The 27,541-nt window shown below is 45.2% G+C and overlaps 1 protein-coding gene across 3 annotated transcripts in view; it reads left to right on the plus strand.

Annotated features, from left to right (window-relative positions):
* Positions 1–1,702: 1,702 nt before the first annotated feature.
* Positions 1,703–27,541, plus strand: part of PTPRJ (protein tyrosine phosphatase receptor type J) — a 74,468-nt gene continuing 48,629 nt past the window's right edge. For 2 of the 3 annotated variants that reach the window (XM_064513120.1, XM_064513121.1), the window contains exon 1: positions 1,703–1,954. In XM_064513120.1, the coding sequence (XP_064369190.1) occupies positions 1,910–1,954 (45 nt within the window). In that variant the 5' untranslated portion in view covers positions 1,703–1,909. Of the gene's footprint in view, positions 1,955–11,510; positions 11,530–27,541 lie in introns of those variants that run through there. The other variant, XM_064513122.1, reaches the window with a different exon arrangement.

Raw genomic sequence — 27,541 nt, forward strand, 5'->3', positions numbered from 1 at the left:
GATTGCCAACTCCCTGCACCCAGGAAATGACTCTGGAAAGGAAGTCAGTATCAGTCAGTGAGAGAAATGTGTACACTAAAACAACACCATGCCTCCTACACTGTCTCTGCCAGTTTAACCTCACAGTGTAAGAAATCCTGCTGATGACTGCCATTGTTCATAAAGTTATAACTGATGATATGCATTAAAGTAATTCTATACTACAGTCCTAGAAATACTCTGCTTAGATATTTCTAAATGCAAATTTCATAGGATTAATATAGTCCCCTTCTATTGTGGGTGCTCCAGAGGTAAGACTCTCTCCTAGGCCTCCTGGTTCAGGTACCTGATATTGGAGTAGCTGTGAGGACTCGGCCAGAAGTGTTGTATAGGCAGGTAATTAATCGGCATAGCCTGTATGTGTCTGAAAAGCCCCATCAGCTATACTGGATCCTGACAGACATGGTTTGGCGAAAGAAACTTAGCTTCCTGCAGCGATCATACAACTATACTATATATACAACTTTATTTTAGAAGCAAGTGAATCCCTACCTGGACAGGAGCTGGAATTTGGCAACTTATGCTCATCAGGGCTCTGTGCAGGCACTGGGAACTCCTCTGAGAGTCAGAGCTGTAATTTCCACATTGCAGGGCTTGATCGGCAGAAGCTATCTCAGCGTAACGGTTCTTCTACAGCCAGAGAGACCTTTGGCAGGTGTATGGTTTACCAGGCAGGACATTGAGCTGGGAAACAATGCTGAGATGCCTTGCAATGAATGGGAAGTACAGAAAACAAACAGAGCGCGATGGATTTCCTATAGTTTTCATTTCCTTATTTGAATTGCTCTCTTTTGCCCTGTAAATTTAAGCCAAACCAAACTGTCTTATTAAAATTACAGCTCCTCTGACTGTCCCATAGTGAATCCTTGTTATTTATCCATAACAACCTGATTAGATTATTTACTTTACCACATCTCTTTCAGATAAAAAAATAATAAAGTTCTAAATAGACTTTTTTGAAGTAATTATCTCTTCCAAATCTTACTGATACGAAGGGATGCCTCCACACTGTTTATCTAACTCAAACTACACGTCTCAGCCTCCCGAAGTGTTTTGAGTGTGCACATGCACTTGTGCGTCTTCCCTTGAGCTCTTGTAGCAACTGTTGCTTCTGTAATGCTGGGCTTGTGTTTTGAAGGCTCAGGAAAGACAGGGGATTGCAGGGGTGAACTCAGAGCTCTGAGAAATTGAAGGCTGCCCTTCTGTAACTGGAGGTAATGCTGCGGGAACCGAGCTTGTCTCTCTTTTCCTCATCCAAGAGGAATGAAACCTGAAGCAGTGCGTTAATCCTGGGAAGCGAGTTAGGTTGCAAGAGTGACCGTGGTCAGTAAGGCCGTGCCTTTATTGATGATGGTGACAAACCCTGCCTAGATCAGCGCCCTGGGAGGAACAGGAGCGCTGCGGGGAGCACCGCGACCTGAGACACCGCTGCGGGTAAACACCACCTCCCTCTCGGGCCCGGCGGGGCGGGCGGCCCTGCTCGCTGCGGGCCGCCCCGGGCACGGCCGTGCGGCGCCGCTTCCTGCGCGGGGCCCGCGGGGCCCGGGAAACTTTCGGAGGGAGCCACTTCCTCGCCCGGCCGCGCTGGCGGGGGGAGATGTCAGGGCCGGCGGGGGCAGGGCCGAAGGCGGGGACGGGCGAGCGGCGGCGCCCTGGCTGCGGAGCGGCCGCCGCGCGCAGGACTCTGCCCGCCGCCGGCCGCCTTTGCAGCCCGGGAGCGCTAGAGGGGGCGGGCGCGCCGCCGCCGCCGCTGCGAGGGCGGCGCAGGGGTGGGACGCCGGGCGCGGGGCGCGCAGCCCGGCCATGTCTCCGGGGGAAGCGGCGTCGGGCTGAGCGGCCGTGCGCGCTGCGGGGAGCGCGCTCCGCCACCATGAGGCGGCTGCCCCTGCCCTGCCTGCTCCTGCTGCTCGCCGAGGTAGGGCCGCGACGCGCCGCGGGGGGAGGCGGGCGGGCGGGCGGGCCGGCGGCGGTGGGGAGGGGTGGGGGCTCGCCGCGGCACCTGCCCCGCTCAGCGCCGAGGCCCGCGGGCGGGCGCGCAGGTGGGGGCGGCAGGAGGGGCGGCTGCCCTCCCCCCCCCCCCGCCGGGAGCCCGGGGCGCCCCGCTGCCCGGCCGCCGCCCCGCCGTGGCCCCCGGTGCCGGGGCCAGTTAACGGATAACGCTGGGCGCGCTCCAGCCTGGCCCCGCCGCCCGCGCCGGGTCGCAGCCCGCGCAGCAAAGCCTGGAGTTTCCGCGGAAAAACCGCGCTCCGCAGGGGAGCGAGCGGGCCGCGGGCGGGCGGCAGGCCTCTATCGGCGCGGCTGTGTTTCGGGTCTCCCTCCTCCCGCTGTTCCCAAATCCGTTGCATTTGTCAGTGATGTAAAGCGAAATCCTTTGCCAGGTGAACCACCCATCGTGTAATGGCATAGACTTTCACCCTACGCTTTCTCTGCTGATCGCATCCCAGCGTTCGCATGGGAGCGCTTCGTGACTGCTGTGAATGCTAATGCTTTGGGGCTTGCTGAACTTTTGCTTCCAGAAATACCAGCTTAGCTGCTCTGCCTAAAGAGTTTCTGCTACAGAAGCACGAGCGTGTGGTGGTACGGACCAAGGTATTCAGTAGTCTCCTTCGGCAGCAGTTCTTCCTGACCTATGCTTCAGCTTGTCCTGAGACTCAGAGTCCAACTGTATTGCTGTTCTGTATTTTTAATGGTGCTTTTCCTGATCTTACCTTGGTGCTGGCCTGTGATTATGGTCAATGATTATTGCGAACCTTTGCTTCCTGCTCCTTTTATACCTTGTTCAGTTTTGTGTTTGTTGCAGCGTTTCATAGTTCCGTGTCTTTGTTAGCTATTGTACCAAGCCTGGGTTTTAAAATTTTACGTTCTGAATAAGAGCAATGACTAACTCAGGAATCAAAGTATTTCTGCATTCTGGAAAAGCTCAGAGTACGCCCGGGTTATTCGTAGGTATAGCTTTACAAACTTATCCAGGCAGTGGGAGCCTTCTGTCTGCTTGGGTCTTTAAATTGACTTTTCCTCCTTGAAGCAGAAGAGCTTTGGTGTGAGGATCTGCCAGCCATGACGTGTTATTCGTTGTTTGTTTTCTTAAGCAGGGCATCAAATCTGGTGGCATAACGATGTACTTGTCCTGTAGGTCTGGCTCTTAATTGGTGACTATGAATGAATGACTATGAATTGGTGACTATGAATAATAGCAATTAAAAAGAAAAAGTTAAAACCTTCTCTCAATCACATGTAGTTAACTTTATCCATTTTGGGGTTCAGCTGCATACCCCGCTGACTCCTGGTGTGTCCCTCGGGTAGATGCCATCGTCCCCGAGAGCGCGAGAACCCCCTTCCCTGCTGGTCAATGTGCTGGCGGACACAGCTCGGAGACCTGCAGCTTTGGGGGCAGCTCGTAATTTCAGGGAGCATGAATGTCATTCAGCTCGTGGTTTCAGGGAGCACGGTCTCACAGTTTGAAAGTATTGAGGCTACAGTTTTTTACTCTTAGCTGTGATTTGAGATGTACCTGTGTACCTCAGCTGTGGTTTGAGATGTACCTGTGAATGTGACGACCTGTGCTAGGAGTCTCCATTCGCTCTAACTCTTGCCTGGTGCTGGTCTAAATTTTGTGAAGTTTTAAATGTTAGGGCACTTGCTTGATCGGGGGGGGGGGGGGGGGAGGAGGCACGGAACTGATAAAATCCTTGGTGGAATAAGACTGAAACCGAGTTCTCACTGACAGCTTGATTCTGCAAATCACTCAGTTGTTTGGAATTCCAAAATTTCAGCGTGGCTGTTTGCCGTAGGTAGGGAGGATAACTTGTGTGGGGAAATGGGTTAGGTTTGTGTAAGCTCTTAATGCCAGCAATAAGGATGCAGAATAAAGCCTAGCTTGGAGGGGATGATAGCTGTCTGTTATGTTCTTGCTGCCTGTTCCAAGTAGCCTTCATGTGGTCTTGTTCTCTAAAAATCGAGATGGCATCTAACAGGGGGCAGTTGTCTTCTGTTTTTGTGGCAGTCTCTTTGCGCAGGTCACAGCAGATACTGGAGCTGCTTGATGTCTCGCTTGGTGTGGGGTGTATGCAAGTACCGGCGCATGACCTGCGGCTCCCAGGGAGGTATTTAAACGGCACATGAACAGCACAGCAGCTGACGGGACTGGGGGGCACGTGGCTTGAGTTGGGCTTCGGTATTGCCAAAAAGCATTGCAGCTTGTCTGCAGCCTCTGCGCCTGCTGCAGAGGAGATGCAGCGCATCGGGTGGAGGTGCCCCTCAGCTGGATGCGGCCCACTGGGCAAGTGCAGTTGGCGCTGGGGGCCCTGCACGGGCTGTGTCGGTGGCATGGGCTCGCAGGGGCAGGAAGCGTCCGGCGTGGTGGAACTGGTGTGTCATGCAGGCCCCGCAGTGCGTGATAGGCATATGACCTCCCCCTGGTATCTTGTACTCAGGGATAAGCGTCTTCCCTATTTTTTCTTTTCTTTTTTTTTTTTAATGAATTACAAGACAGGGGGCAAGGTTGGAAACATTAAAAAACAAACCAGCCTTCGTATGTGTTTTGATGGGAACTAGTGACTTGAGAAAAATCCCGTTAGTGATAGGGCAACATAATACCCACTGCTCAAAAATAACAGACTCTTCAGCTCCAGTATGTGTGTGCTTATTTGGTGCTTAGGGGTAGAAATGCCTTTTATGTGGATCTAATGGCCTGTTCTTACAGCTTATTCCATGCACAGAACTGCTGATATTGCCTGAGTTTATTATATAGCTTTATGACTTACTTGCAGATCTGAATTTCTGACTGAGGAGTTTAAATGAAGCACCATAATATTTAAAATATGGGCTTGACATGTGCGTGTGTCAGTTAATGGCCACTGTTAGTGATCCTTGTTGATTCTTCTCCTGTATGATAGAATAATTTTGCAACCCAAAATTTAGTATATGTAAACTTCATCACATGAAAGAAAATGGTGTTAAAAATAAGTATCGTTTAACAAAAATATGTCGCAAACACTTGCTAGCATAGATTCAACATATGGCTCGTTTAGAGCTTTTTAAAAAAATAAAGTCTGAAAAAAACAAGGCTTCCTTGCTGCTGCTATAAATATGCTTCTGGGATAAGCCCTTAAACAATTGCCATTAGAAACACAGGTATGAGCATCACTGATCTTGTGTCAAAAGAAGCTCACGAAATCCACTTCTCATCTGTCAGGAGCAGTTATTTTCTGTGGTGACGAACGGTTGGTGCTGAAGTGTGAACGCTTCCATTCTTCTGCAGAACTGCAACTCACGTTAATTTAAATTGCTTCTGTAAGTTGAAAACAAGAAACAGACACCAAGAGCACATTCCCCGATATCTGACAAATGCCTCTTTTCCAACACACCATGGGTATGCGTGGTGCTGCCGTAGCTGCGTGGACCCCCTGGGTATTGCTGCACGTTCAGATGGTTTCCAGGACTTGGATTTTCGTCTCCAGCCAGCATTACACAACAAATATCTTCTTCTGCATATTCGAGATCAAAATTCAGGCCCACAGTGGAAATGTTGTCTATGCAAACAGCCACGCTATTATTAGTACTTCCTCAATTATGTGAGCTACATGCAAGTCTTTGTTGAGGATTTTCATGGCATGTAAATTTTTTGGTTGGAGTTACTAAATATGAGAGAGAGAAATTGGTACTGTTTTAAAAACCTTTGGTTGTTTGTTGTGCAGGGCTGGCTTTTACTAATCCATATAATTTTAATTTGTGCACTTCCTTCTTCCTACTAGAATTACAGTGTATCATAGGGTGAGCATTTCAACAATGTTAGAGTGGTTGAGGAATTGGGAGATTGATGTTTATAGGTATGAAACCTGCCTTAAGTCGTTTGTTTGGGGCGAGGAAGGGGGAAAGGGTGTTACTTACTTTCTTAAAAGAAGATTCCTGATATGAGCGAAGGAGAAAAAAGCTGTTAAAACAGTCGGGGCTGTACAGCTGGTTGTTAGCCTGATGTGGCTGCTTTTTGTTAGGCTCCCAAATTTGAATGTCAATAGTACCTTGAACATCATGAAAGGTCACTGGAAGTGTAGGAGGAGCTGGATTAATTTCCTCTGGCAGAGAGAGCCTACTGCTACATAAGAAGGGGAGAGTGAAAGGCAACCTCGCCTGAAAAGGGAGCCATTGGTAGGAATTTAACTGTCAGCAGGAGAAGACTGTGCAGGGGAGGACTTTAAGGATTGGGGGGGGGGGGGGGGAGTGGAGAGAAAACTAAGTGTAGGTGAGCATGTGCTAGTATGAAACATTAGAAAGCAACATGTAGGGAGGAAGAAAATGGTCAGGCATATGCAGGAGGAGAAGAACAAAACAGATGCACTAGTCTGGAAGCCTGCACCAAGACTTTCTTCTACGTGTTTTCCAGCTGTTCCCAAATGTATCTGCACATAAACAGGCCTCCTGAGGCTATTAATCTGAAATTCCAGGAGAAAATCCAAGATTAAGTGGGAAAGGTATTTCTGTAATCCAGCAAAGAATGGACACATGCATGTGGTCCAACCAGAACCTGATCAATAAGCTCACAGCCTCGCTTAGCTATCTTCCAGGCTGTCGATGGGCGTTCAGTGGAAAGGCAGTGCAACGCAGGATAATGCCAGTATCTTTCCAAAATGTCGGCCTGATGTTGTAGGTATTTGTCATGTCACTGAAAGTACTTATTTTCTTAGCTTCCCCATGATTTGGAAGAGTCCCTTGATATCAGAAACCTGCAGTCCAGTCATCACCCTTGTCCCACTGTGGTGTACCCAAAACATCCAGGGTGACGTATGAAAACCTCTATCTCCACCTGTAGAAATGTAATGGGAGAAAAGGAAATGGTGCTTTTATCTGTTTCTTGAAACAGAGGAAGTCGTATCTACAGTTACAAAAAGGGGAAGGTAGGATGTTGGCACCTACTGTGTTACCAGACCTTTATCACTGATTTTGGCTTTAAGTGATGCTCTCAGCCCATTTTGTATTTAAGGGGAAGAGGACTAAGGCCTGTGTTTGAGATGAGTCTGACTTTGGGAAGAAGTAACTACTGAAGGACTGCCTTAAACCTGCCCTAGTCAACGTCAAGAAATCATTTTCTGCCTAGTGCTAGACACCTGCTTGTTCTTAGTTTCCTTTTCATAATCTACTTCTCCCTCTTGTTTGTTTGGTGTGCTTCTAACTTTTTTACATTGTTTTTTATATGGTTATGGCCAAACTGAATGAGTAAAAGAAATATCTAGTGTGACTTTAATTAGTTCCTAACACATGCAAATTTTGATGTGTACTGCATCTCAGCTTCTATTTTAGGCCTTAGAATGTTTTTAGACAAGTGTTGGTTTCTTCTGTTTTGTTTACTTGAAAGACCTCATGGTTTTTTGCTTGATTGGCTTGGTTTTGTGGTGCGCAGGAGAATGCTGTCTACATACCTTAGGACTGCTCTCTCTTTACTCTGCACACCACATGGGACGAGGATTGAGTGTAAGGAATAATTTGTGTTAATTCACCCCTCACCCCCATTTAAGGTAAGAAACTTCTGCTTCTGAATCTCTGAAATCAAGGAAAGACTTGAACGCAGGGTCTAGAGCTTTAGTATGAGTTAGAGTCCATCTGTTGTAGCCTGGTAGACACATGCAGCCTGTGCACGTCCCCTTTTTGGAGGCTGTCAGGGTTGGGAAAGGGCGAGGGTGATGGCTGGTCCCAGTCCTTCCGGACATGATGGAGTTAGAGCTCTCCCTCCCTCCCCTCCTGCCGTGGTCCAGGTGAGGGGCAACCTGGGTGCCCGGGAGCGCTCCTCAGTTCAGATTTTGTGTTCTGCATTGAAGACACGGACCGCTCTCTTATGCAGTGCATTCCCAGATTAGTCCTTTACTGTCTTCAGGCTACCTTGCGCTAGATTTTTGTCTGCGAGTTTGCATGGAGCTGGATTGAACCTACCTGATTGGGACTGCTCCTTAAAAAGTGAGCATTAGTGTAAACCAAGCTTTGTAGAAGCACAGCCTGCCCGTGATCATTAGGGACTGGATTTGGCCTGTTCTGAGGGATTCAGATGCACCTTCTAATGCGTCTGCTTTTACTCGTCCTTTCGGATTTTTTTTTTCTGCATGTATCAGGATGTTTGTGGTTTTAAGACACCTTGGTAGGTTGGTGGCAAGATGAGGAACTCTTTGTACCTTTGTGAAGACTTCTGCCAAAGGTTGTGTCGGTCTGCGTCTTGCTTGTTTTGCTGTTCATCGCTGTGGTGGGAGATGACCTGGGAGGAGGTTTTCTCAGAGGAGTGCTAGCAGCTTCAGTTCCCCGTTCCCTAATCGTTATGGGGCTAGGCCGACCTCTCTTTTTTTGCTATTTCCTCTTGTGCACTTTGATTCTGTTGAACTAGAGAAATTTTAATACATTTCCTCATGGGCGTGGGGTTTTTGTTTGTTGTTCTGTACACATGGGAATGGGTTACCACTGGCGGGTCCGTTGCTCCTCACCTCGTGAGATGTGGCCAGGCAAGGGGTGGCTTGGCTCGGGGGCGGGCAGGCCCACTTCCCTGCCTGTCCCCCCCAGTGTTTCCCCGCGACCAAAGGGCTTCTCCCAGCTCCTTCCCCAGAACCTTCCCCTAACACTTCAAACTCAATTTTGCCAGAAGTAACACGATCTGAAGAGACAACAGGAAAATTGCTGGAGTTCATTTACTTAGCATCCCTGGGCTGATGGCGGTCTGTGCCAGCCCGAGGACAGATGATTTCTTGGTCGCTGTGTGAATTCATAGCAAAAAGGGATCACATATCTGTCTTTTTTGCTCTGCCACTCCTTTCTGTGTGAGGCAGCCTGTGCGTTTCGAAGTGGAGAGAGCAGGGAGGATGCCGGAGTTGTAGGTAGTGCCCAGCTGGGAACGGAACAGGCCTCCACTAACACTGCTGAAAATCGGAGCGGCAGCCTCAGGACTGGGAAGGGGACTGGGTCTTCTCAGGTTTGGGGCGAGCACCTGCTCTGAGCGAGCGCAGGGCTCCCATGGCCTCCTTCAGGACACTGGTGGGAGACACGTGCCCTGGTGGTTGAAGCTTCGTCGCCATGGGAAGAGTAGCGCAGAGCCGTCATGAGAGATTGACTCAACCTTGCCATTGGGTTTGAGGTGATATTAGGCGTGCTGTGGTTTCAGTGTAGTTTCTGGTGTTATAATGTGATGCTGTTATGAAAACTAGCACAAAGGGAAAAAATTGGTGCCTGCGGATGGTGTCAAATTTCCATATGCAAAATTGTATTGTTTTAACAAGGAGGTTTAGCAACAGTCTGGGTTTTCCTTCTTTTGTGGGCATGCTTGATTGTTTTCTCTGATTCTGCAGGACCTCACGTACTTGTAAATGCTTCAGATCGAGAGGGAAATAAAATGAACGGTGATTATTTGTGAGGTACTTTTAGATCATCGACTTCTGTTTTATTATTTCTGTCCGGTGAGAGTAGACACAGGAATTCTAATGTCTTCTTGACCATGCACATACTATAACTGCCCATTTATAAACAAATAGATTTGGGGAGATATTAGGATATTAGCAGTGCATGACTTCTCCTTTGTGGATTATGCTTTCTTAAATCTTTGGGGGTTCTTTTGATCTCCTTGTGGGATCAGCCACTTTGTCTAACGCTAGCCTTGCAACTCAATACCAATAAAAGCTTTTCTTCTGGTCATAATTCTGATGGAAGTTTTTGAAAACTAACGCCTTATCAACAGATTGGCGATGATTTCACTGTCTGTGCATTTATATTCTTTTTCTAAAGGAGAAATGCAAGAAGTGTAGCCGCGTTTTTTTTCCTGCTGTCTTTATAAATGTGTGTCTTCAACAAAACTATAAAAAAAGAAAGAAACCAGTGCTTTCTTTGGGGAAGCTGATGATCTTTGGTTCTGTTTGCATAAGAATGTGCAAGGGGTTGTGGGGAATTCACCTGTTTGGTGCGGTTCCCCGCACCTGGGCACCAGGGAGAAACGAGCGGCCTCTCTTTGAGGTCGGGCTGGCCTTTTTGGCTGGTGTGCTATGGACACCGCAGGCGCAGGCCTGGTATCTTAAACTTGGAGTTTCCAAGAAACAGATGCTGTATCTGACAGCTGAAGAAAGGAGGCTGACGTATCATGACATGAGATAAAGGGGCAGAGTTAACATCTGCGTAATGAAAATACCTTCCTTGTTTTAATTTCTCTCTGCGGTTTGTGGAAATTCTATTTTTGGAGATGTTTTAGAGATGAAAGAAAAAAATTGGGAAGGTTTTTGTGCACGGTTGTTGTGCATTTTTTTTAAATGACTAATAGACCAGCCAATTTTTTTTTCAGATAAACCTTGTGCTAGTTTTAAAACTCTCCTTACAACCAGCCAAAACAACAAGCTTTATCAGAACTATTAAATTGAACATACTCACTTGAATAATCAATTATAAATTAAATGTATTGCCACATCCAGATTAAACTAATTGAAACTATCTCAAAGTACATGCAAAGAATTGGTGGATATTGGTATTAGGAATGTATTTAACTAAGCTAAATTTTAAAATGTAATTATGGGGAAGGACAAGGCTGTTAAATCTGGAATTAGATCTGTTGACCCTTTGTCCTTTAATCACCAAAACAATGCAGGTAATTGTGTATGTATATAATAAATCTCAACAGTGCTGGTCTTTGTCTTTACTAACAGAAAGAAAACTTTTCTGTGTAACTTATTGAGGACTTGCATTTGGAAATCTTAAAATTTCTCAGAGAAACTTGAGAACAGAAAAGCTCATCAGCTAACAGAGCAAATCAAAATATTACTTCTATGTGTTGAGTCCATTTTGAATATGGCATTTTTTCCACCTTCACAATTACAGATGAAATATTGTTATAAGGTGTTCAGCTGTTTCTTCATAAGATCAGATGTTAATGGCAAATGTAGTCCTCCAGTGCCGTGTCAGTATGTTTCTATCCTGGTGTCTTCTCTTTGTTTCTCCAGTAATAATGGTCTTTCATTACTGCTGGAAGGTAGTTGATCTAAAATATAAATATTTTAACATAGTTTTCTTTTTTTTAATGTGGATTTGAGACTGTACAATGAAAGTGTAATTGCTTCTGTGCTTTTGTTGTGAGCAAGGGTCCAGTTCCTCTCTAAGATCTAAGGTTCTGCCCTCTGCTATACGCTTAGAGTAAGAGATCCACATTAAAGAAACTAATAATTGGGTTTTATATAATCATGAATTTGAAAGCTTAAAAATTTTGAAAAAAGCAGTTCTATCCTTAACTAACTTGATAATCATATAACCTTCTTAAAAAGAAAGCACAGCCCAAACCAGGCAATATTATATTCTTTAACAGTAAAAGTATATGAGTTTATTGTACTCTGTATTAAGCAAACTTTCTTCTTCTTTCTTGTCTGCAGTATTTTGCAAAGCACTGGTGCTGAGCTGTAGCTAGCAGCAAATATTTGCAGGTGGATGCAATATCTGGAACCGCCTTAAGCAGAGTTCATTTTCCCAGTGCCACAAGATGGACCGATGGTATGTGGTTTAACTGGTATTTAACTTTTGTCTTCTGACTCAGTCTTCTTGTTTAAGTGCATCTGTTGAACTATTTCCTGGTTCAGTGTGAGAAGCACGCGCTGCGGGAGAAGTGAACAGAAGGCCAGAGCTGGTAATTATTTACTGCAGAGCGCACTTTTCCCTCTTCTCCACCCTAGTGATTTCCTGGTAATGGAGTGGTGCAGTTGGTTAGGACTGCTTTTAGGAGGTGCGAATGAAACGGTTATGTTCTAAATTTCTGAAAGTTTGAGCAGCCAGCAAAAGCACCATTTCTCCTTTCTGTTGGCTCACGTTGTTTTCTTTTGACTTGCAGGAAGGGACTGCCGTTCCCCCAGTGGGCAATTCTGGGTGATTTGCAGAGCAACCCCTACCTGAGCCTAGTGAATACGTTGTCTGCTTGCCCTGCTGTTACGAGGCAGACGGTCATCTCTGATGACCTTCATCTTGCCCTGTATATTATGCTTATGCACAAAATTCTCTGCAGTGCATTTACAGTTTGGCCTGTGAGCACTGTGTGTATAGTGATTCTTCCTACGCTTAAGGCCTTTCATGTCACCTGACACAGTTGCTGGTTTCATTTATTTATTTTCCTGCTCCGATTCAAGGTAAGAAGAACAATAAGTTGCCGTGCCAAAGACCAGTTGCTGCAGATGGCACGTTGCCTCCCTGCATTCTCCTTCCTACAGCGTTGGCTGCCCCAGGGCACTTCTGCTCTCTTCTGAATGAAAACTGAGATTTTCTTAAAGGAGGGAGAAAAAATGAGATAAAAAGGAAACTAGGCATCTCATGTGCAGAGGGCTATTCCAAGCCATTGATACATGTACTATTTGTCACGACTATCTTCAGATTGTTTCAGAGGTCATTCCAGCTATGTTAATCTGAGATTTGTAGTGAAAACTAGTCAGCCGATGGGTCTCCTCCCCTGTGGAAAAGATAGGAGATAAGATGCTACGAAACTTAGCTTCCCTTCTGAGCAAAGGCCTCTTACTAGTTTCTTTCCTGAAGTCAGATGTTTCCTGCTTCACCTTCTAGGGAGTCTGCAGGACTTCTGAAATCTTGCTAGGGCTGTGAGGATTATGGCAATGACTGAGAAGTTTTAGGAGGAGCTGTAGGAGAACCCTGTCGCCTGAAAGCATCATCCTCTCTTGTGCTGCCGAGATCTGCCTGAGGAAGGGGGAGCTGCTCACCGCGCTGGAGGCTGGACAGGGTGTTCCTAGACAAATCCTTTTTGCACTTGTCTTTACTGGCTGGAGGAAGCAAGGTGCGAATCTTCTCCTTCTGTCGGCTGGACCCACTGTTAACATGTGAAAAGGTTCTGATTTCCAGCTGCGCTCTGGCAGCTTAGCAGATAAAGTTTTACAAACTCCCCTGCATACAAGTAAGGCTACCTAAGCTCTTGGGGCAAGTCTCTGAGCTGTGGTTTCTGAAACCAAGCCAAGGCTTCACCTGACTGCTCGTCCAGATAACCTCCTGTTGCTGCCCCTTGTGTCTTCTCTTCACACATGCCTCCCCCTTGTTGCACCAGTTGTGTCTTCTGACCTGCAGGCTGTAAATAAATCCCTTGGGACACTGTGTTTGTACATGGCTAGTCCTCGAGGCCCTCGCTGGGGTTAGGACCTCTGGCAGTAGCTTGTAATAGGTCTTTCTCAGTTGCCAGGTGTGCATAGGAAGTAAAGATAGTGCCTCTCCACATCTGGCTCCACTAGGATTGCCTCCTGCCTGCTGATTGTGCCGAAAATGAGAGCTGGAGGGGAAAAAAGCTTCCCTCACGTGACTTCCTGTATGTTGCGAATACAGTATTCCTTCTTTATGGTCGTGAATGGGTTATAAATCAGACAAAAGCTGAGTTGTGGGGTCTTGTCCGTTTCTTCTCTAAGTGAATCAGTTAATTCTTGGTGGGTTTGCAGCTAGGAAAGGCGTTCCTTACAGCAGGCACAGATGGGGAATGGGCTCATGTGCTGCGAGGCCCCTAGACACAGGGCAGCCTGTGGTAAACCACTCGAGTGCTCTGGAAAAGGTGGTAGGAGTGTGATGAAAGGAAGCACTTAGCAGGACAGCAGATTTTGCCCTGGGTGCTGGTCCTGTCATGGAGCTAGTCCGCGCTGTGAAACAGCTCCTCAGGCTGCATGGGGCGGTGGGGGCACATGGGGGGCTCAGGGTCCCGGGAGTGAGCTGTACCTCTGAGCCGTGAAGGGGTATTCTGTGGCCGTGCAGATCCTGCGGAGAGATCAAGGGCAAAGATAACACCAGTGATACTGAAATGCTAAGACAACATCTGTTTTTAGAGGGTTATTATCAGGCTGTTCGAGCTCCAAATCATACATGTCGTACATAACTGAAACAAACCTGGCTGATACCTTTGTTTGCACAGTAAATGCTTCTTGTTACTGGAAAAAACCAAAACCCACAGTTTGTTTGTCGATGTCCTGTAGCGCAGTAAGTGATCTTGTGAGCAGTTTGTGGTAGGTATATCTGGGGCAGCGTTCAGAGGACTCTACTGCAATATGTCTGTATCCCTACTTCATGCAGCAAAGAGAGCAAAATGAGAGCTGTGTGCAGGTACAGCTGAGAAGGACGTGGAAAAGAGAGCATTGGAGAGGCTCTCTGAGTTTGGGGCGTGAGCACTCTTTCGTCATGTCCATCTCTACAAAACTGAAAGCAGGGGCAGGAGCTTCTAAAGAAAAGGAAGTAGGTTGCTGGGGAAGGATGATGAGTAAACACCGTGTACATGACGAGCAAGACCCTTAGGGCCTACATGAGTTAACAGCATGTATCAGCTGCTGAAGCAGTGCCCAAGTATGTGCCGTTTTGTTATGGAGAGCTGAACCACATTCATCTCTGAAGTAAAACTGACCAGTCCCCCCCTTCTTTTTAATTAGATCCTTTTGAGATGAGACATCCCTTCCTGAAATGAGAGAAAGGTAATGTTCAACCTCCCACCCACAGCTCTTTGCACAGTTGACAGCTGTGATAATATGACACTATCGCCTGTAGTTTGGATACTGCTGAAAACTGGTAGAAGGCATTTCTAGACAGTTATTATTCACCTTGTGGGTTCTGGCTACATGAGGGTCGGAGGCTGCTTATAATGAGCTGATGATTATCAGGATCTGCTGGTGGTCGAAACCTTGGTCATCTGGGAGCTTAAGAAGAAAAGAGACCATCTGATCTGTCTGCTGCACTACAAAGTAGAGAAGTCTCCACTCTCTAAGGTGACTAATCCTAGCAGGAGGACATGCGGGGCTTTACTCTTTGTTAGTCTTCTTCAAGGTAGTGCTGAAAGCCCCCCAGCTTAGAGTGGGGTAACATTGCTCCTTGTTGTGGAAATGCATATGAAGGCAGCCTCTGTCTCAAGGGGCCTGCATTTGCGTTATTTTAAGCTTGCACATGCACAAAGCTGTATTTGGGGAGTGTTTCTAGGGTTGCAAAATCCATCAAGCAAAACTTAAGACATGCCAGAGTTCAAGCTGCCCATTTGGCTTTAATCTGCCCCTTTCCCAAGGATGGCGTCAGGGCCTGGAGTGCGCTTTCTTCTGCCTGCGTCTTGCCAGGCTTCAAACTGTTGCTGTGAAGTGTGAGGGCCTATGAAGTGTGGAAGGAGAAGGTCACTGGATTAATAAGTAAATATATTTAGTGTGGTGCTGGCACTCAGTGTTGAAAATTTCCCTCTAAATGGAGGCACTTGAGCTAAGTTATGAGCAACTGAAAAGCAAGAGGTCTTCTGTTAGGAAGCCCTGGGCGCTATTACATGCTGTGTTTTTACTGTCCTGACTCGTGATTTAATGAGCTGGCCTTCTTTTTTTCTTTTTCCCTCTCTCTCTTTTTTTCTTTGAGCATTGCTGCCTTCCACCGTTTCGTACAAAACCTCTCTTCCTACTTCTCCCACTCGTCTTGCTGCAGCTGTCTCTCCCAGCCGCAGTGTGGCTGCATGGATGTCGCGGGGTCACAGCCATGTGGCGTGTGGGTGTTTTGGGTCTCTGGTGAAACCTGCAAGTGTGTCTGAGACTCCTCGAGTTATGCTGCGAGCCAGAGGGGAGCTTTCCTCCCTAAATTCGCCTTTCTCCAGGCTGGCAGGGGAATGGTTTGTCAATCTTGGCCAAAGAAATGCAGACTGGGGAAGGCAGTAGGGAAAGGGAGGGGAAAAGTAGAAAGAAGGGGGCTTGGCTGTAACTGAAATTCGCTGAATCCTTTGGACCCTTGTGGGCTCTTGCACCACGCAGGGTTGCCACGCTCCTGTTGCCCGCCGCGGTGCGTGGCTGCTGGACCGCTCTTTACCAGCTCTCTGGAGCCAATTCTTTATCTCCACTTACGGTTTTGTTCCGTTCTCTCCACCGCCCCCAGATAATCTCATTACAGCCTGAAGTGGCTGAAAGCTCCAGCCATTCTGTAGAATCTTCAGGTTTTCTTAATGCATATATGGGCAGTTTTCTCTCATAGCAAACTACTGGTTTCTAAATTGGATGTGTCTGGTTTTCTTAAGCCTTCTCTACATCTTCATAATTGCAATTTGTCACTCATTTTGACTGCAAATCCTTTCCACCATCTTATATGCTATTCCCCATTGTATATTATTCTAGAAACATGGCTATTTTTCATATTTCAGCATTTTTATCACTATGAAATTTCACAGCATGATTTCTTCTTCATAAAGGCTATTTCTGAAATTCAGTGCTGTTCTTTACACTTGTCCCTCCTTTTCCCTCCCTTTCTCCACCTCAAATCAGATTTTTGTTAGGTGGGCTCCCCAAATGGTAGTCAGATGCAGCAGTGATGGGGGAGAATAAATGTTTGTGCAGTAGAGTGACAAAATAGTATTTGTTGCAGAACTTAGCTTTTAATTGCACATGGTATATGTTGCAGCTTCTTCTGTCATACATGTCTTCATTTTTGTGTATATATGTCACAGAATAGTTTGTTTTAATTTATATTTATTTAGTTTGCCTAGGAGGAGGAGGGCATTTTAACTGAAATCAAAACCTCCAGTGAACCATATGCCTCACTTCTCAGTTGGCTCTGATTAAATTTCTTTCTCCTCCCTGATTTGAAGTTGTTGTCCCTTTTCTGTGTGTAAATGGGAACTTCCGTGGGAGATGCCCATTGTTGTTACCATCTTAAGTGATGTTATAATCCTCTTTTATGACCTCCTGGTTGCCTCTGCGATGACAATCAGACTTGCTATCAAAGGCTGCAATACAAACACGCTTCGTACTGAAGGAACAGGTTAAATATTACTTCTGTAATTCCCTGGATGAATGATTTAGAGCCATAATAAAGATATAGTGTATTGAGTCCTCAGGGAATATTTCTGTTCATAAATGGGAAAAGCAAGGCATGAGGATCTGAAGGGATGCAGTGAGTTGATGAAACAAGTAAAACTCAGATTTTCTGAATTTTAGTGCTGCTGTCTAATTGCAGGATGACCCTACTCCTTTCCTCATTCTGCAAGAAAGTCATGTTTAATACTCGTCAGCTTTTGTATGACTGTAAGATAATAGGATACTTTTAGTAGTGCTAGCCAATTCACCTACCCCTGTGTGTGTATATATATATATGTGTATGTGTCTAAACACACACGTGTATATGTGTGTATATATGTATACATATATATACACATACATACCATGTGTGTGTGAGAATATAGAACTAGAGGGAAGAAACGAGCCTTTTGTCCAAAATAGTTTGATGTGGTATTTAGTTTTATTTGTTTAGCATCAAGTATTGTTTGAAAGTGGCTTATTTTTTGCTAAAGGAAAAGGAACTGTGCATTGAGATAAGCAGTAGGAGAATAAAAGATGACATGTACTTGGCTTAAAAGATGTCCAAACTTACTGTGATATTTTCCAGGCACTGCTATTTCTTTTTTTGTTAAGATTATACGTAGTTTTTGTTCATTTTTGTTGAGTCTACAAAATAACAAAGTAGTGGTGCAGTATTAATACATTTAACCGTTTCCAAAATATGCATTTGAAAGGACTGTTTTACAAGTCCTTTGCATTTAAAGAATAATATTTTTATAACATGCTTTACCTTTACAAGTTATTACGGAACCAATGGGCCGACATAGAACCATGTGATTAATTGCAGGTTTAAAAAAAAAAAGTAGAATAGAGAAACAGTATTTGGATGCTTTCACTTCAGGTACTCTGAGGAATTTGTGTCAACGGATCTGACCAATATTATTCCGTTGGCTCCTCTGTTTCTCTTGAATTGGTCCAGGCAGGGTGTCCTTTCACTGGCAGGTCATGCACAATCCCTTTCTGTCTCCCCACATCTCTGCCGCGGTGGAAAAATCGAGGGCTTTTTCCAGCTTCAACATCAGTCGTGTTGATATGCCCTGCTGGGGAACTGGTCCACGTGCAAAATTGCCTTTTGTCACCTGGCAGCTGTTTGCAGAGCCAGGTCACAGCGTAATCAGCACTGCCAGGGAGGCCCCGTGGCTCTTCCTTGGGGTGAGATTGAGGCCAATTGTAGGTCTGCTTGGTTGATGACTAACCTGGAATTTGGTGGTTTTGGTTTAGGGTTTTCTTTTTTTTTCCCTGTGTAGGGGATCTATTTCTGCAAGGGTCTATTTTTGTGTGATTGTGGGACTGATACAGTAGGAGTTTGTTCCTCTTGGGCTAGATCTGTGGCTCAGACTGAGATGTATTTTTTTGCCACTGGAAAAGCTTCCCAGTAAGCAGGGTTTTTTTAATGTCCGTTAACAGGAGTCGTCTTCTGGCATCGCTGGCATATCGCTTGGGATAGTGACTTCGGAGTTAATTGGCTTCCACATCTCCCTCCTGTAAATATTTCTGACAATTGCTAGGCACAGGAAACCCCAGTCAGCCCCTCTGATGAGGAATTCAGGTGCGTCTAACACCAGGCAGTGTTCGTTGGGGCCACTGAGGATATATATGGTTGGTTCTGCGCTGGCTCGACTGGCACTGTATGTTTTGGGCTCCAGGAAACTGTTCTCTGAACCTTTTGGCCAGATGTCTCTTTCAGTCCGCTTTGTTATCTGGATGATAGCGCTGTGAACTTCCCATTGCAAGCGTATGGTTTCTGGAGACAAGAGAGGGAATTGTTGGGTTCCAGTCATGCAGAGGAACTTAACTTTAAAAGCCCTCATGCTTGCAACTGAGACTGTATTTTCGTAGAAAAATATCTTTGGAAATTCAAGTCACAGTCCATTATCACATGGTAGAAAATGACTTATTATCCTGTACTGACCTACCTTCAAGAGGTTGGATGCAAAGTCGGGGTGTCTCTAGATGAATAAATAATGTCCTACTATCTTCTCATCATGGATTAGGCATATGTTGCCTCCACATATCCTAAATATATAGTATCATTCATTTTAAAGTCTTTCTTTTCAGAAGGCATGTGCCAAGAAGCAGTGTGCTTGGGAATAAGTTCGGTTATAACCGGAGGGATTTTTTTATTAGCAGGATTGTTTCTGAATGAGCAATGGAGATACTGACCTACAGGGTTTACAGAATGTGGGAATCTGCGTGTCTAGCCAGCACTATAAATAAGTGAGAAAGGCTTTTGAAAGATTTTTGTCAGCTTGATGTACATTAGTTTGTTTCGGCAAGTCTCCTTTGCTTCACAAACTCCGTTCTGTGTGTGGTGCTATTTATAAACTGGGGTGGAGGAAGAGGCTCTGGGAGCGAGTGATTCACAGACACAAAATAAGGCCATAAACAATGTTAACACTGTGGCATAATCTGATAAAATCAGAAACTTGGACAAAGAGTGAAACGTTGTTCCTCGCCGGGGCTGTTGTGAGGCAGCTTTCTCTCCCTTTCCGCTGACCTTCCTCAACACGCCAGAAATGCCGTCTAGTTTGGTCTCGGCAGGGGCCCGCCGCCATGCCCCCGCGCGGACCCGGGGAGGCTCACCTATCCCACGTCCCGGGGCTGGTGCTCTCCTCTGTCGGGAAAGGTGGCTCAGCTGCCTCCGGGGATGAGGCGTGTGCTTTGTGAGCTAAGTGAGACAAAGTCCAGGGTTATTTACTGAAAGAGGGGAAAGCGGAGGGATTAAGAGGAGGAAGGACATAATCATTACCGCTTCATTTACAGCAGTATTTGGAGGTGTTATTTGAACTGACCTGTGCCAGGCAAAACATACACCACATGCGTGTGTGCTGTCTTCAAGGCCTTCACAGTCTGATGGAGAGGAAGCGGTTTGTCAAGTTCACCCAAGTACTAAATTGCAGAGCTCATCCCAAACCTGAGCACTGGTAAGCAGGCCAGCGTGTCCGCAGGACCATGCTGTGTCCCGGTTTGTTCCCACAAATCACAAGCTGGTGAGTCACAGAGGAGCGGAAAACAGGGAGAGCTGAAGTAAAAAACTGCTGCGCAGGAATTGGAGATGGAATTTGCATGAGCCGCTGGGTGGGGATCCCACTGGGCTTCCTAGGCGGGAGCCTGTTAGAGCAACGTTAGAAATATACTTTTGAGCATTCGATCCACAGCAGAGATGAAAAGGACATACAGAGCATTTTAAAAAGCAAAAATACACTTATAAAAGTATGCACCCATCATAGGCAGGAAAATCCCATCTTGTACTTTCTCCTATTATGGGAAGGGTCATTGTTACTTTTTCTAGTAAAAGAATCTTTTTCTTAATGTCTGTGGGAAAGGAGAATAGTCTGAATTGACTCTTTGAGATGTTGTATTACAGAGAGTCTCAGAAAATGTACTATGCAAATGACTATCTGCCCTTATTAGATGCCTCAATAGAGTTCATTGTCTTGATATGGCTATTATTGGAGATGGATGGACACTACATGATTTTACCATCAAGCTGAAAAACTTCAGTGTTACAATCTCATTGCTAGGGTAATAACAGTGCACTGACTTAAAGGACAGAATTGAATTAAGGGGAGTGAAAGGTCCATTGCTCCGTCCGTTTTAGTTTGTCTTTCGTAGACTGTGCATCATTTTGGGGGTCACAACAGAAGGTTTGTGCTTCGTAGGCCTGGCTTTGTCCCCCTTTCATTGCTGATAGAAAGAAAGCCCTTTTCTGGGGTGAGGCGTTGGGGCACCTGCCGCGGTTTTGCGTGGCCGTGGCTGCAGGGAAGTGCTGCGTTGCTGCAGCCACCGTCCCCCCCTACTCTCCCTGATGTGGGGAGCTCACCACCCTCCTGGTCTCCTCCTCCAGGAGCCGGCACCTTGCCGAGGGGGCTGCGGGCTGAGTCTCCCCCAGGCTGCCTCTGTGCCCCGGACACTGCCCAGGGCAAAATCCAAGTCCTCAGAGCTGCCCACGTCCAAGTCTGCATTGGCCAAGTCTCCCTGAAACCTTCCTGGAGGCCCTGCTTTGGAGGCAGCGGGTTGCATTACGGACAGGCTATTCTAGTCTCATACGTCAGGTGCCTGAAATTACACTTCACTCACTTGGTTTTTATTTTATATTTTTCAGTAGTCCAGCTTCTTCCAAGCAGATGTGAAAGGTACACTGGCTGTCAAGTTTCTAGAATGGATGGTCTGTGGTGCTTGCGTATTTTTTCTTGGCATCACCTGATGTCTGTCTGGCTGGGGCTATATCTAGCATTGAGATTGTAACGCTCAGGTTTTTCAACTTGACGGTGAAATTAGGAATGTTCAGATAAAATTTTGGCTCGAGGACTGTGTGCGTTTGCTGTCTCTGTGACCCCATCGCCGTAGTAAGGATCCATCTGAGTTGTCAGCTAGGGCGTAGGGCTGTGCGTGCTGCTGGCATTCGTGGAAGGATGTGTCTTTCCTGCAGTTTTGGTGGTTCTTTTAAATCTACTGTTTTCTTCATTGACTTCTTGGAGGGGTTGGGGGAACCACTCAGTTTCTGCCTCTTTTTGATTGTTTGGTTAATATGTATGAAAGTTAATAAATAACTAGAAGAACCACAGCCTAGTTTGAAAACACTAACCTTACTTGGTGTTTGCTTTTCTTGCTTGAATTTTCAGCTGTAGAGGGGAGGCAGGACTCTCTTACTAATTAAATGAAAACTTTTCCCAATAGCCCTCATGTTTTCCTCCCAGATAACCTCCTGCCCCCCCTTAATCCTTGAGAGTAGTGCGCGCTGTGCAGCACACTGTCTGTGAATTAATGACGAGCGGCTTCAGTGAGTAGTGAACGCGGCGTGGGCCGCTGTGGGCTCTTAACACACTGAACGCGCAGAAATAAGATTATCCCGAGCTGGGAGGCTTTGTCGTGTGTGGTCAGCTCTCAGTCTAACAGCCAGGCTGGATTCTGCAGCCTTCCCAGGTATTGTGTAACGTTTATTTCCACGCAAAGCGCAGCTGACTTCTTGGCAGATAACCCTGGTGTAAACGGGAGAGAGAAGCTGTGCGGCCGCAATCCCGGCCCGTGATGGGAGCTCGTGCACTACCGCTTCTTTTCCCTTTCCCTCACCGGTGCTAATTGGGGTGACAAGGGCTCTTATCTCTAATTTTCCTTGATTTCAGCAGAGCTGCTTGTATATATTGAGTTTTGCAATTGTGGAGCTGGCTAAATCTGTTCCCTACATTTTAAAAAAATATGAAGATTATTTTTTTGTTGTGAAGAGAAGCCCGAATACAGAGTAAGACACACTGTGCTTGCGCTGTGTCATTCAGCTTGGTGTACGTGCTCAAGCTTTCAGTATTTCAGCACTACTAAGGAATATTTTGTAAATTTTCTGCCCTTTTGGATATAGGAAGGTACATTGAAAAATGCTTCTTTATTCTCCTTTTTCACTTAGTTTTCTACTCATGATCATTAGAGGTTAGTTTAATACAAGTGCTTTTATAAAAAAAGAGAAATAAAGTTACCAAAGACAGTTTTAACTGTTGTCTTCATATTTTCACAGATGTTTTAGATGCTTTTTAGGACTGCTGTGGCTTCAGGGGGTTAAAATTTGCCCTTTAGTGTAGCCTGTTTGGGGTTCTTGGGAATAAGATTTGAACTTTAACTTGGCATAAATTCTTCCAGCACCTAATTAAATAGACATGAGAAGTCATAAAACAGTAACTGTTTTTATTTTATTATTTTTTTATTTTTTATTTTTTAATGAGTTTTCTACTGTAGCAGCCCTGACATGCATGAAAGCTCTAAATTAAAGAAGAGCATCTGCGTCCTTCTTCTGGAGCTTTTGACTGCACCTTGGGCCGAGTCACTGTCACGTCTGCTCTGCACGTTCAGTCATGTTGCATGTGTCAGGCACAAAACGAGGAAGGGAAAAGCACTATAGAAAACTGTAAGCACTGTCTGTAAAGCCAAGAATCTTGCTAGAGCAGCAGGAATAAACACAGTATCTGAAAATACTCTAAACTGATTAAAAGGAGAGAAAAAAATAAGAAATTCAAATTAGTACTGCAACTTTTAAGCTAAAATTGTATTTACACTGAGTTCAGTAAATGGAGAGTTTTTTTGCCCTCTATCAATACAAAGGACTTAAGATTATGCTGGAAATAAGATTATAGTGATGTGACGTGTTTGGCATGTACAGCAACAGAAGTTTTCCTTTTCTTGTACTGTTCATCAAAACAGCTGAACATACGAGTTAAAGTGTACTGTTTTGCACTGAACTCGTTTTCTACTCTTTAAATGCACATGTGGCATTTTGTGGTGCTTGAATATATTCTGTGATTGGGTTCAGTAAGGTCCTGTCCTGTTACTGTATGCAAGAGGTACAGTTAATATTGTTTCTGCCACTGGATTAATTCTGAACAGCGTGACTTTTATGCAGCTACAAAGCTTCTGTTATTTTTGTTTTGTGTGATTAGTTTCATTCACTTTATTAAAAAGATGGGATTTTCAGTATCTCACTTCAGAAAGCACGTTATGTGTTTCTGCCTGGCTGCGTAGAGCTCAGTTACCACTTCAGAAAATGCCTCAGGTCTGTGAAGAGTGCCAGTATCATTATTTCTCCCTTCCTCTTTTTCTGACTCCCTTATTTGTCTCAGAATGACTTCAGTTGTCTACTGTGTTTTTCCTTTTAGAATTTATACGTTTATTTTGAGCATCTCTACCTGCCCCAGGTGAGCTTTGCTCCCTTTCCAGTGAACGCCTGTAGGTCTAGCTGTCTAGAGAAGAAACACCCGTGTATCTTTCAGTTGTCGATGATAGGAAGTGGAATTGCAGACCATAACCACTTGGCACTTCTGACATCTCCCTTGCCAGTTCCCTTTCTGTGCTAAAGGAAATGAGATTTTTGCTGCTGTTAGCTTCCCATTTCCGCACGAGACTTAACCTTTTTTTTTTTTTTTTTTTTTGCAAAGTTGGATTTTCTTTAATTTTTGTGCTTGGTCCATTGAATCTTGGCAACCTTCTGCGAGTCTTCTTACTGAGAAAGAAGCAGCAGCTTGGAAATGTAAAAATTTAAAAAGCTCTTAAAAGATGGAAGGGTAAGTGAACTCACTTCGTTGTTACTACATCTTGGACTCTCCATGTGCCACACAAAGGGTGAATTCCCTGATGAGCCTTCACTGGCACATGAAGTATTATGTCCAGTGAATGCTGTAGATTCATCTTTTGGAAGTGTTTTGCGGGAAATGGAGTTAATTCTTTCTTATGTGGGAAATGGGGAAAGTCCTTTGCAAATACCTGACAGACCCTATTGTATTGCAGTCATTAGACTGGAAGGACAATAGGCAGGAGCCATTTTTGCTAGATATGAGCACAGCTCTTAGCAAAATGGTGCCCTGGTTGCTGTTTCTAGGTGTTACTGAAGTACAGATACATGATTTGCATGAAGTAGCAAAATTAAGGTTGCCAAATTTCCTCCTGTCTTCTTCAAGTTCTGCTATTCTGAACTGCTGCATTTGCCTTCTCTGCCAGTGTTATTGTGCAGATGAAGGAGAATAGTTTCTTAAAACCACAAATATTTCATAGCAGCTACTTTGTGCAGTATTTATAACAATTACTTGAAGAACACGTGGTACCTTTTCTGTTGTGAATAAAAACGCTGCTAAGCTCTGCTCAGGAGTAGCACAGGCCACCTGAAGAAATATTTTGCATCATATGGTTTCCAGCTGGTTCATTCATTTGACTGTTGGTGCTGAATGGAAGACAATTTGTTCCTGCTCTGTAAAGATAATCCTTCCGCACGTGCCTTATGCGTCTCAATAATGATAGAGGTAACCTGGGATTGTATCTCCAGCAGCGTAGCTGGAAAAGTGAGTGCTTTTGAAAGTAATCTTTCTAAAAGCATATATGCATGTCCAGAAATCCAGTACTCCAGTAGTTAGGGCAAAAGGACCTGAACCAAGTGACACACTTGGTGTGACTTGGAACAAGTCGCTTGACGCCCCTCTGGTCTTCAGCTGGGTCACATAGCAAAAAGAAGGAAAAGTTAGGCAGGCAGGTGGGCGAGTGGGTTGTAGACGGATACTTTTGAGATTCCTGATCATTAAAAGCATGCCTTCGTTTTGTAGGCAACTGGCGGCGCTTTCAGCAGATAGAAAGATAGCCAAATTATCCTGTGCACTTCCTTCGCTTCACTGAAATATTTGTCACCTCTTTGAAATTTCTGCTGCTGGCAGAAGGTAAACATTTTCCAGCATCCGTTACTGCTAAGATGGATAAGCTCTAGATCTATCTTCTCCTCTCTGTTTGTGAGAGGGTGGAGTTTGGCAAAGCGGGTGAGCCAGTCTAACAGCCGTCTCTGTCCCGGCTGCTGTTCAGCTCCTCAAACCACATCACCGCGCAGTCAGGTGAGTGGCAGTACCGGAGCAAGGGAAGCCGGGGAGAGCAGGGAGGCTTCCCCCTTTCAGGGACAAACGGAGCTGGGTAGCGTCAGGCACATCTCGTAGCAGGAGTAATAGCGATAGTATGTCACCCTCCATCTATTATGCACTGTCACATTGCTGATCTCCACAAACCAGTACCAAATGCCCATTTCAGTGTACTTACCCCTTTTAATAGAACAAATTAAAGCCCAGCGTGACGGTAATGACAGTATGCTGATGATCAAAGAGCTTACTTCAGATTTCAAGCTTTTCTTTACAACCACGATGACTAGAAACTTTTTCAAGCATAAAAATCCCAGCTTTCTTTTTTAAATCATTCCTGCACCTGGATTTTTGAGGGAAAAATAGCAAGTATCACAATAGGTGGTAACGCTAGGTCTCTCTAATATTCTAGTAGAAATGAGTATTTCCTAGCAGCTGAAAGGAAATGAAGGTATCGGAAGGAGTTCTTTCTGGAGAGTTGTCTGCTACTAGCCATGTGATATCAAGAAAGCGAATATTAGTATAGTTTTGTGCCTTATTGAAGCTCAGATTAGTGGCAAAGGTTAATTTCTCAATTGTTCAGAAATAAGCCTCTTCTAAAAAGGTGTTGTGTAATTCAGACCCTGTAGTCTTAACTTTTACCTTATTCCAATATTTATGCCACTTCTTTATTGCTGGTGTGTCTGCATTAACTTGAGTATTGAGTTATTCCTTATAAACACTACGTGAGGGCAAAACACCTACTTTGGTGAAGGTCTCATAATTTTTCTGATACTTTCAGTAGTCACAGTTGGTTTTTGTTATTTATTTCAGTGTGAGCTGGAGGAGGTCCCCACATATATTCGAATATAGCGAAATATTTTGATTTCCTTATTTGTCCTACAGTAGCTTTTCTTTTGGGGTGGATACAGGGGATTACGCAAAAACTAATTATACCCTGGATTCATTAGTGTGGGGATATGATACATTCTCCAGGACTTAAGTTTTTAAATGAAGACTGGCTTTTTCTCAAACTGATGATTTAGTTAAACCTCAAGGCTTCGATTTTGTGCAGAAGCTTTTTGGAAGGAATCGAGCCAGGAGCTCTGAGGGTTTGTTTTGCATGTAAAGGTCTGTGACTTGCATTCGCTTTACCTATGGGCCTTGCAGCGAGGCCTTCCTGGGCACCACGTTGCAGCCGCAGGCTCAGCCGAGGTGCGTTTTCCTTCGTTTGGCTCTTGCTTTGGCTGATACTTGGCTGCTTAGCAAAAAACGAAGAGGGAAGAGGATTCTGCAGGCTCTTGTAATGCACGCTCTATGCTCGCTGCTGTTGGAAATCGTGAGCTGCTTGCTTAGAGTTCGTGCCGAGGTCAGAACATGGGAATCTACTAGCAAAATCTTTTTTTTTTTTTTTCTTTCCTTCCTCTTCCAGTTTACATGAGGGAATTAATTTTTGTTTCTTATGTTGTTTATTTTACCCAAAGGCTCTTATCTGTTTCTCCAAGCACTTAAAAAAAAAAGCTTAAAATTCTTGTCTCAGACATTTATTACACGTTTTAAGAAAAGAAGACTATTTAAATGCATTTTTGTAGTCCTGCTGTTAGGGAATTATTCCTAGTTAGGAAACTGAGTTTCAGACCTATTAGTTCTTGCCCAGTTAGTGAAAGCTATGAATGAGGCTGTAGTACTTGCTCCAGCCCCGACAGCGCTGAACTGCTGTTTCCAGATGTTTTCCCTTGGAAGTGTTACGTCTGCGTTGATCGGTTCTACCTTTCTGTCGTGTTCATCTATACCAATGAACTAGGGCTGTGTGAAAATGGATAGAAATACTGGAAACGTTATTCAAAGTGATTTTTGTGCCCTTCAGATTCCCTCCAATGAAGATTCAGAGCATCGCTGGTTGCTTACCTTGCCAATACCTAACCATCTGCAAAGCCCCTTCCCTCGCAGCTAGCACCCTTTGACCAGAAGTGGCAGGGAGAAAAAAGTCACGGGTGGTGGATGTTGTGCTGGTGGGGTAATGCAGGAGGGCTGCTCGGGGCGCCCCGCGGCTGGGGCTGCCCGCTGTGCCGTGCCGTGCCGGCCGACGGGCTGGGCTGCAGGCGGGCTCCTCGGCAAAGCTGGTCCTGGCAGTCGCAGATGTTGCGGGTGCCAGCACTGAGTTACGGAGCTGATGCTTAGCTTAGCGTAAGGAAGCCTTTGTGTGTGTAGTTGGAGGTCAGATTACCTATTTCATCTATGTGAGCTAATGTTAACCTTATTTTAATTGTGAAATTCCATCTGAAAAAAATTTCCTTCCAGAAAATGAAAGTAATAAATCTATGTCCCATTTCTTTTTGAATT

The sequence above is a fragment of the Dromaius novaehollandiae genome, chromosome 5 (genome assembly GCF_036370855.1).
Source record: "Dromaius novaehollandiae isolate bDroNov1 chromosome 5, bDroNov1.hap1, whole genome shotgun sequence".
In the NCBI taxonomy this organism is placed as follows: domain Eukaryota; kingdom Metazoa; phylum Chordata; class Aves; order Casuariiformes; family Dromaiidae; genus Dromaius; species Dromaius novaehollandiae.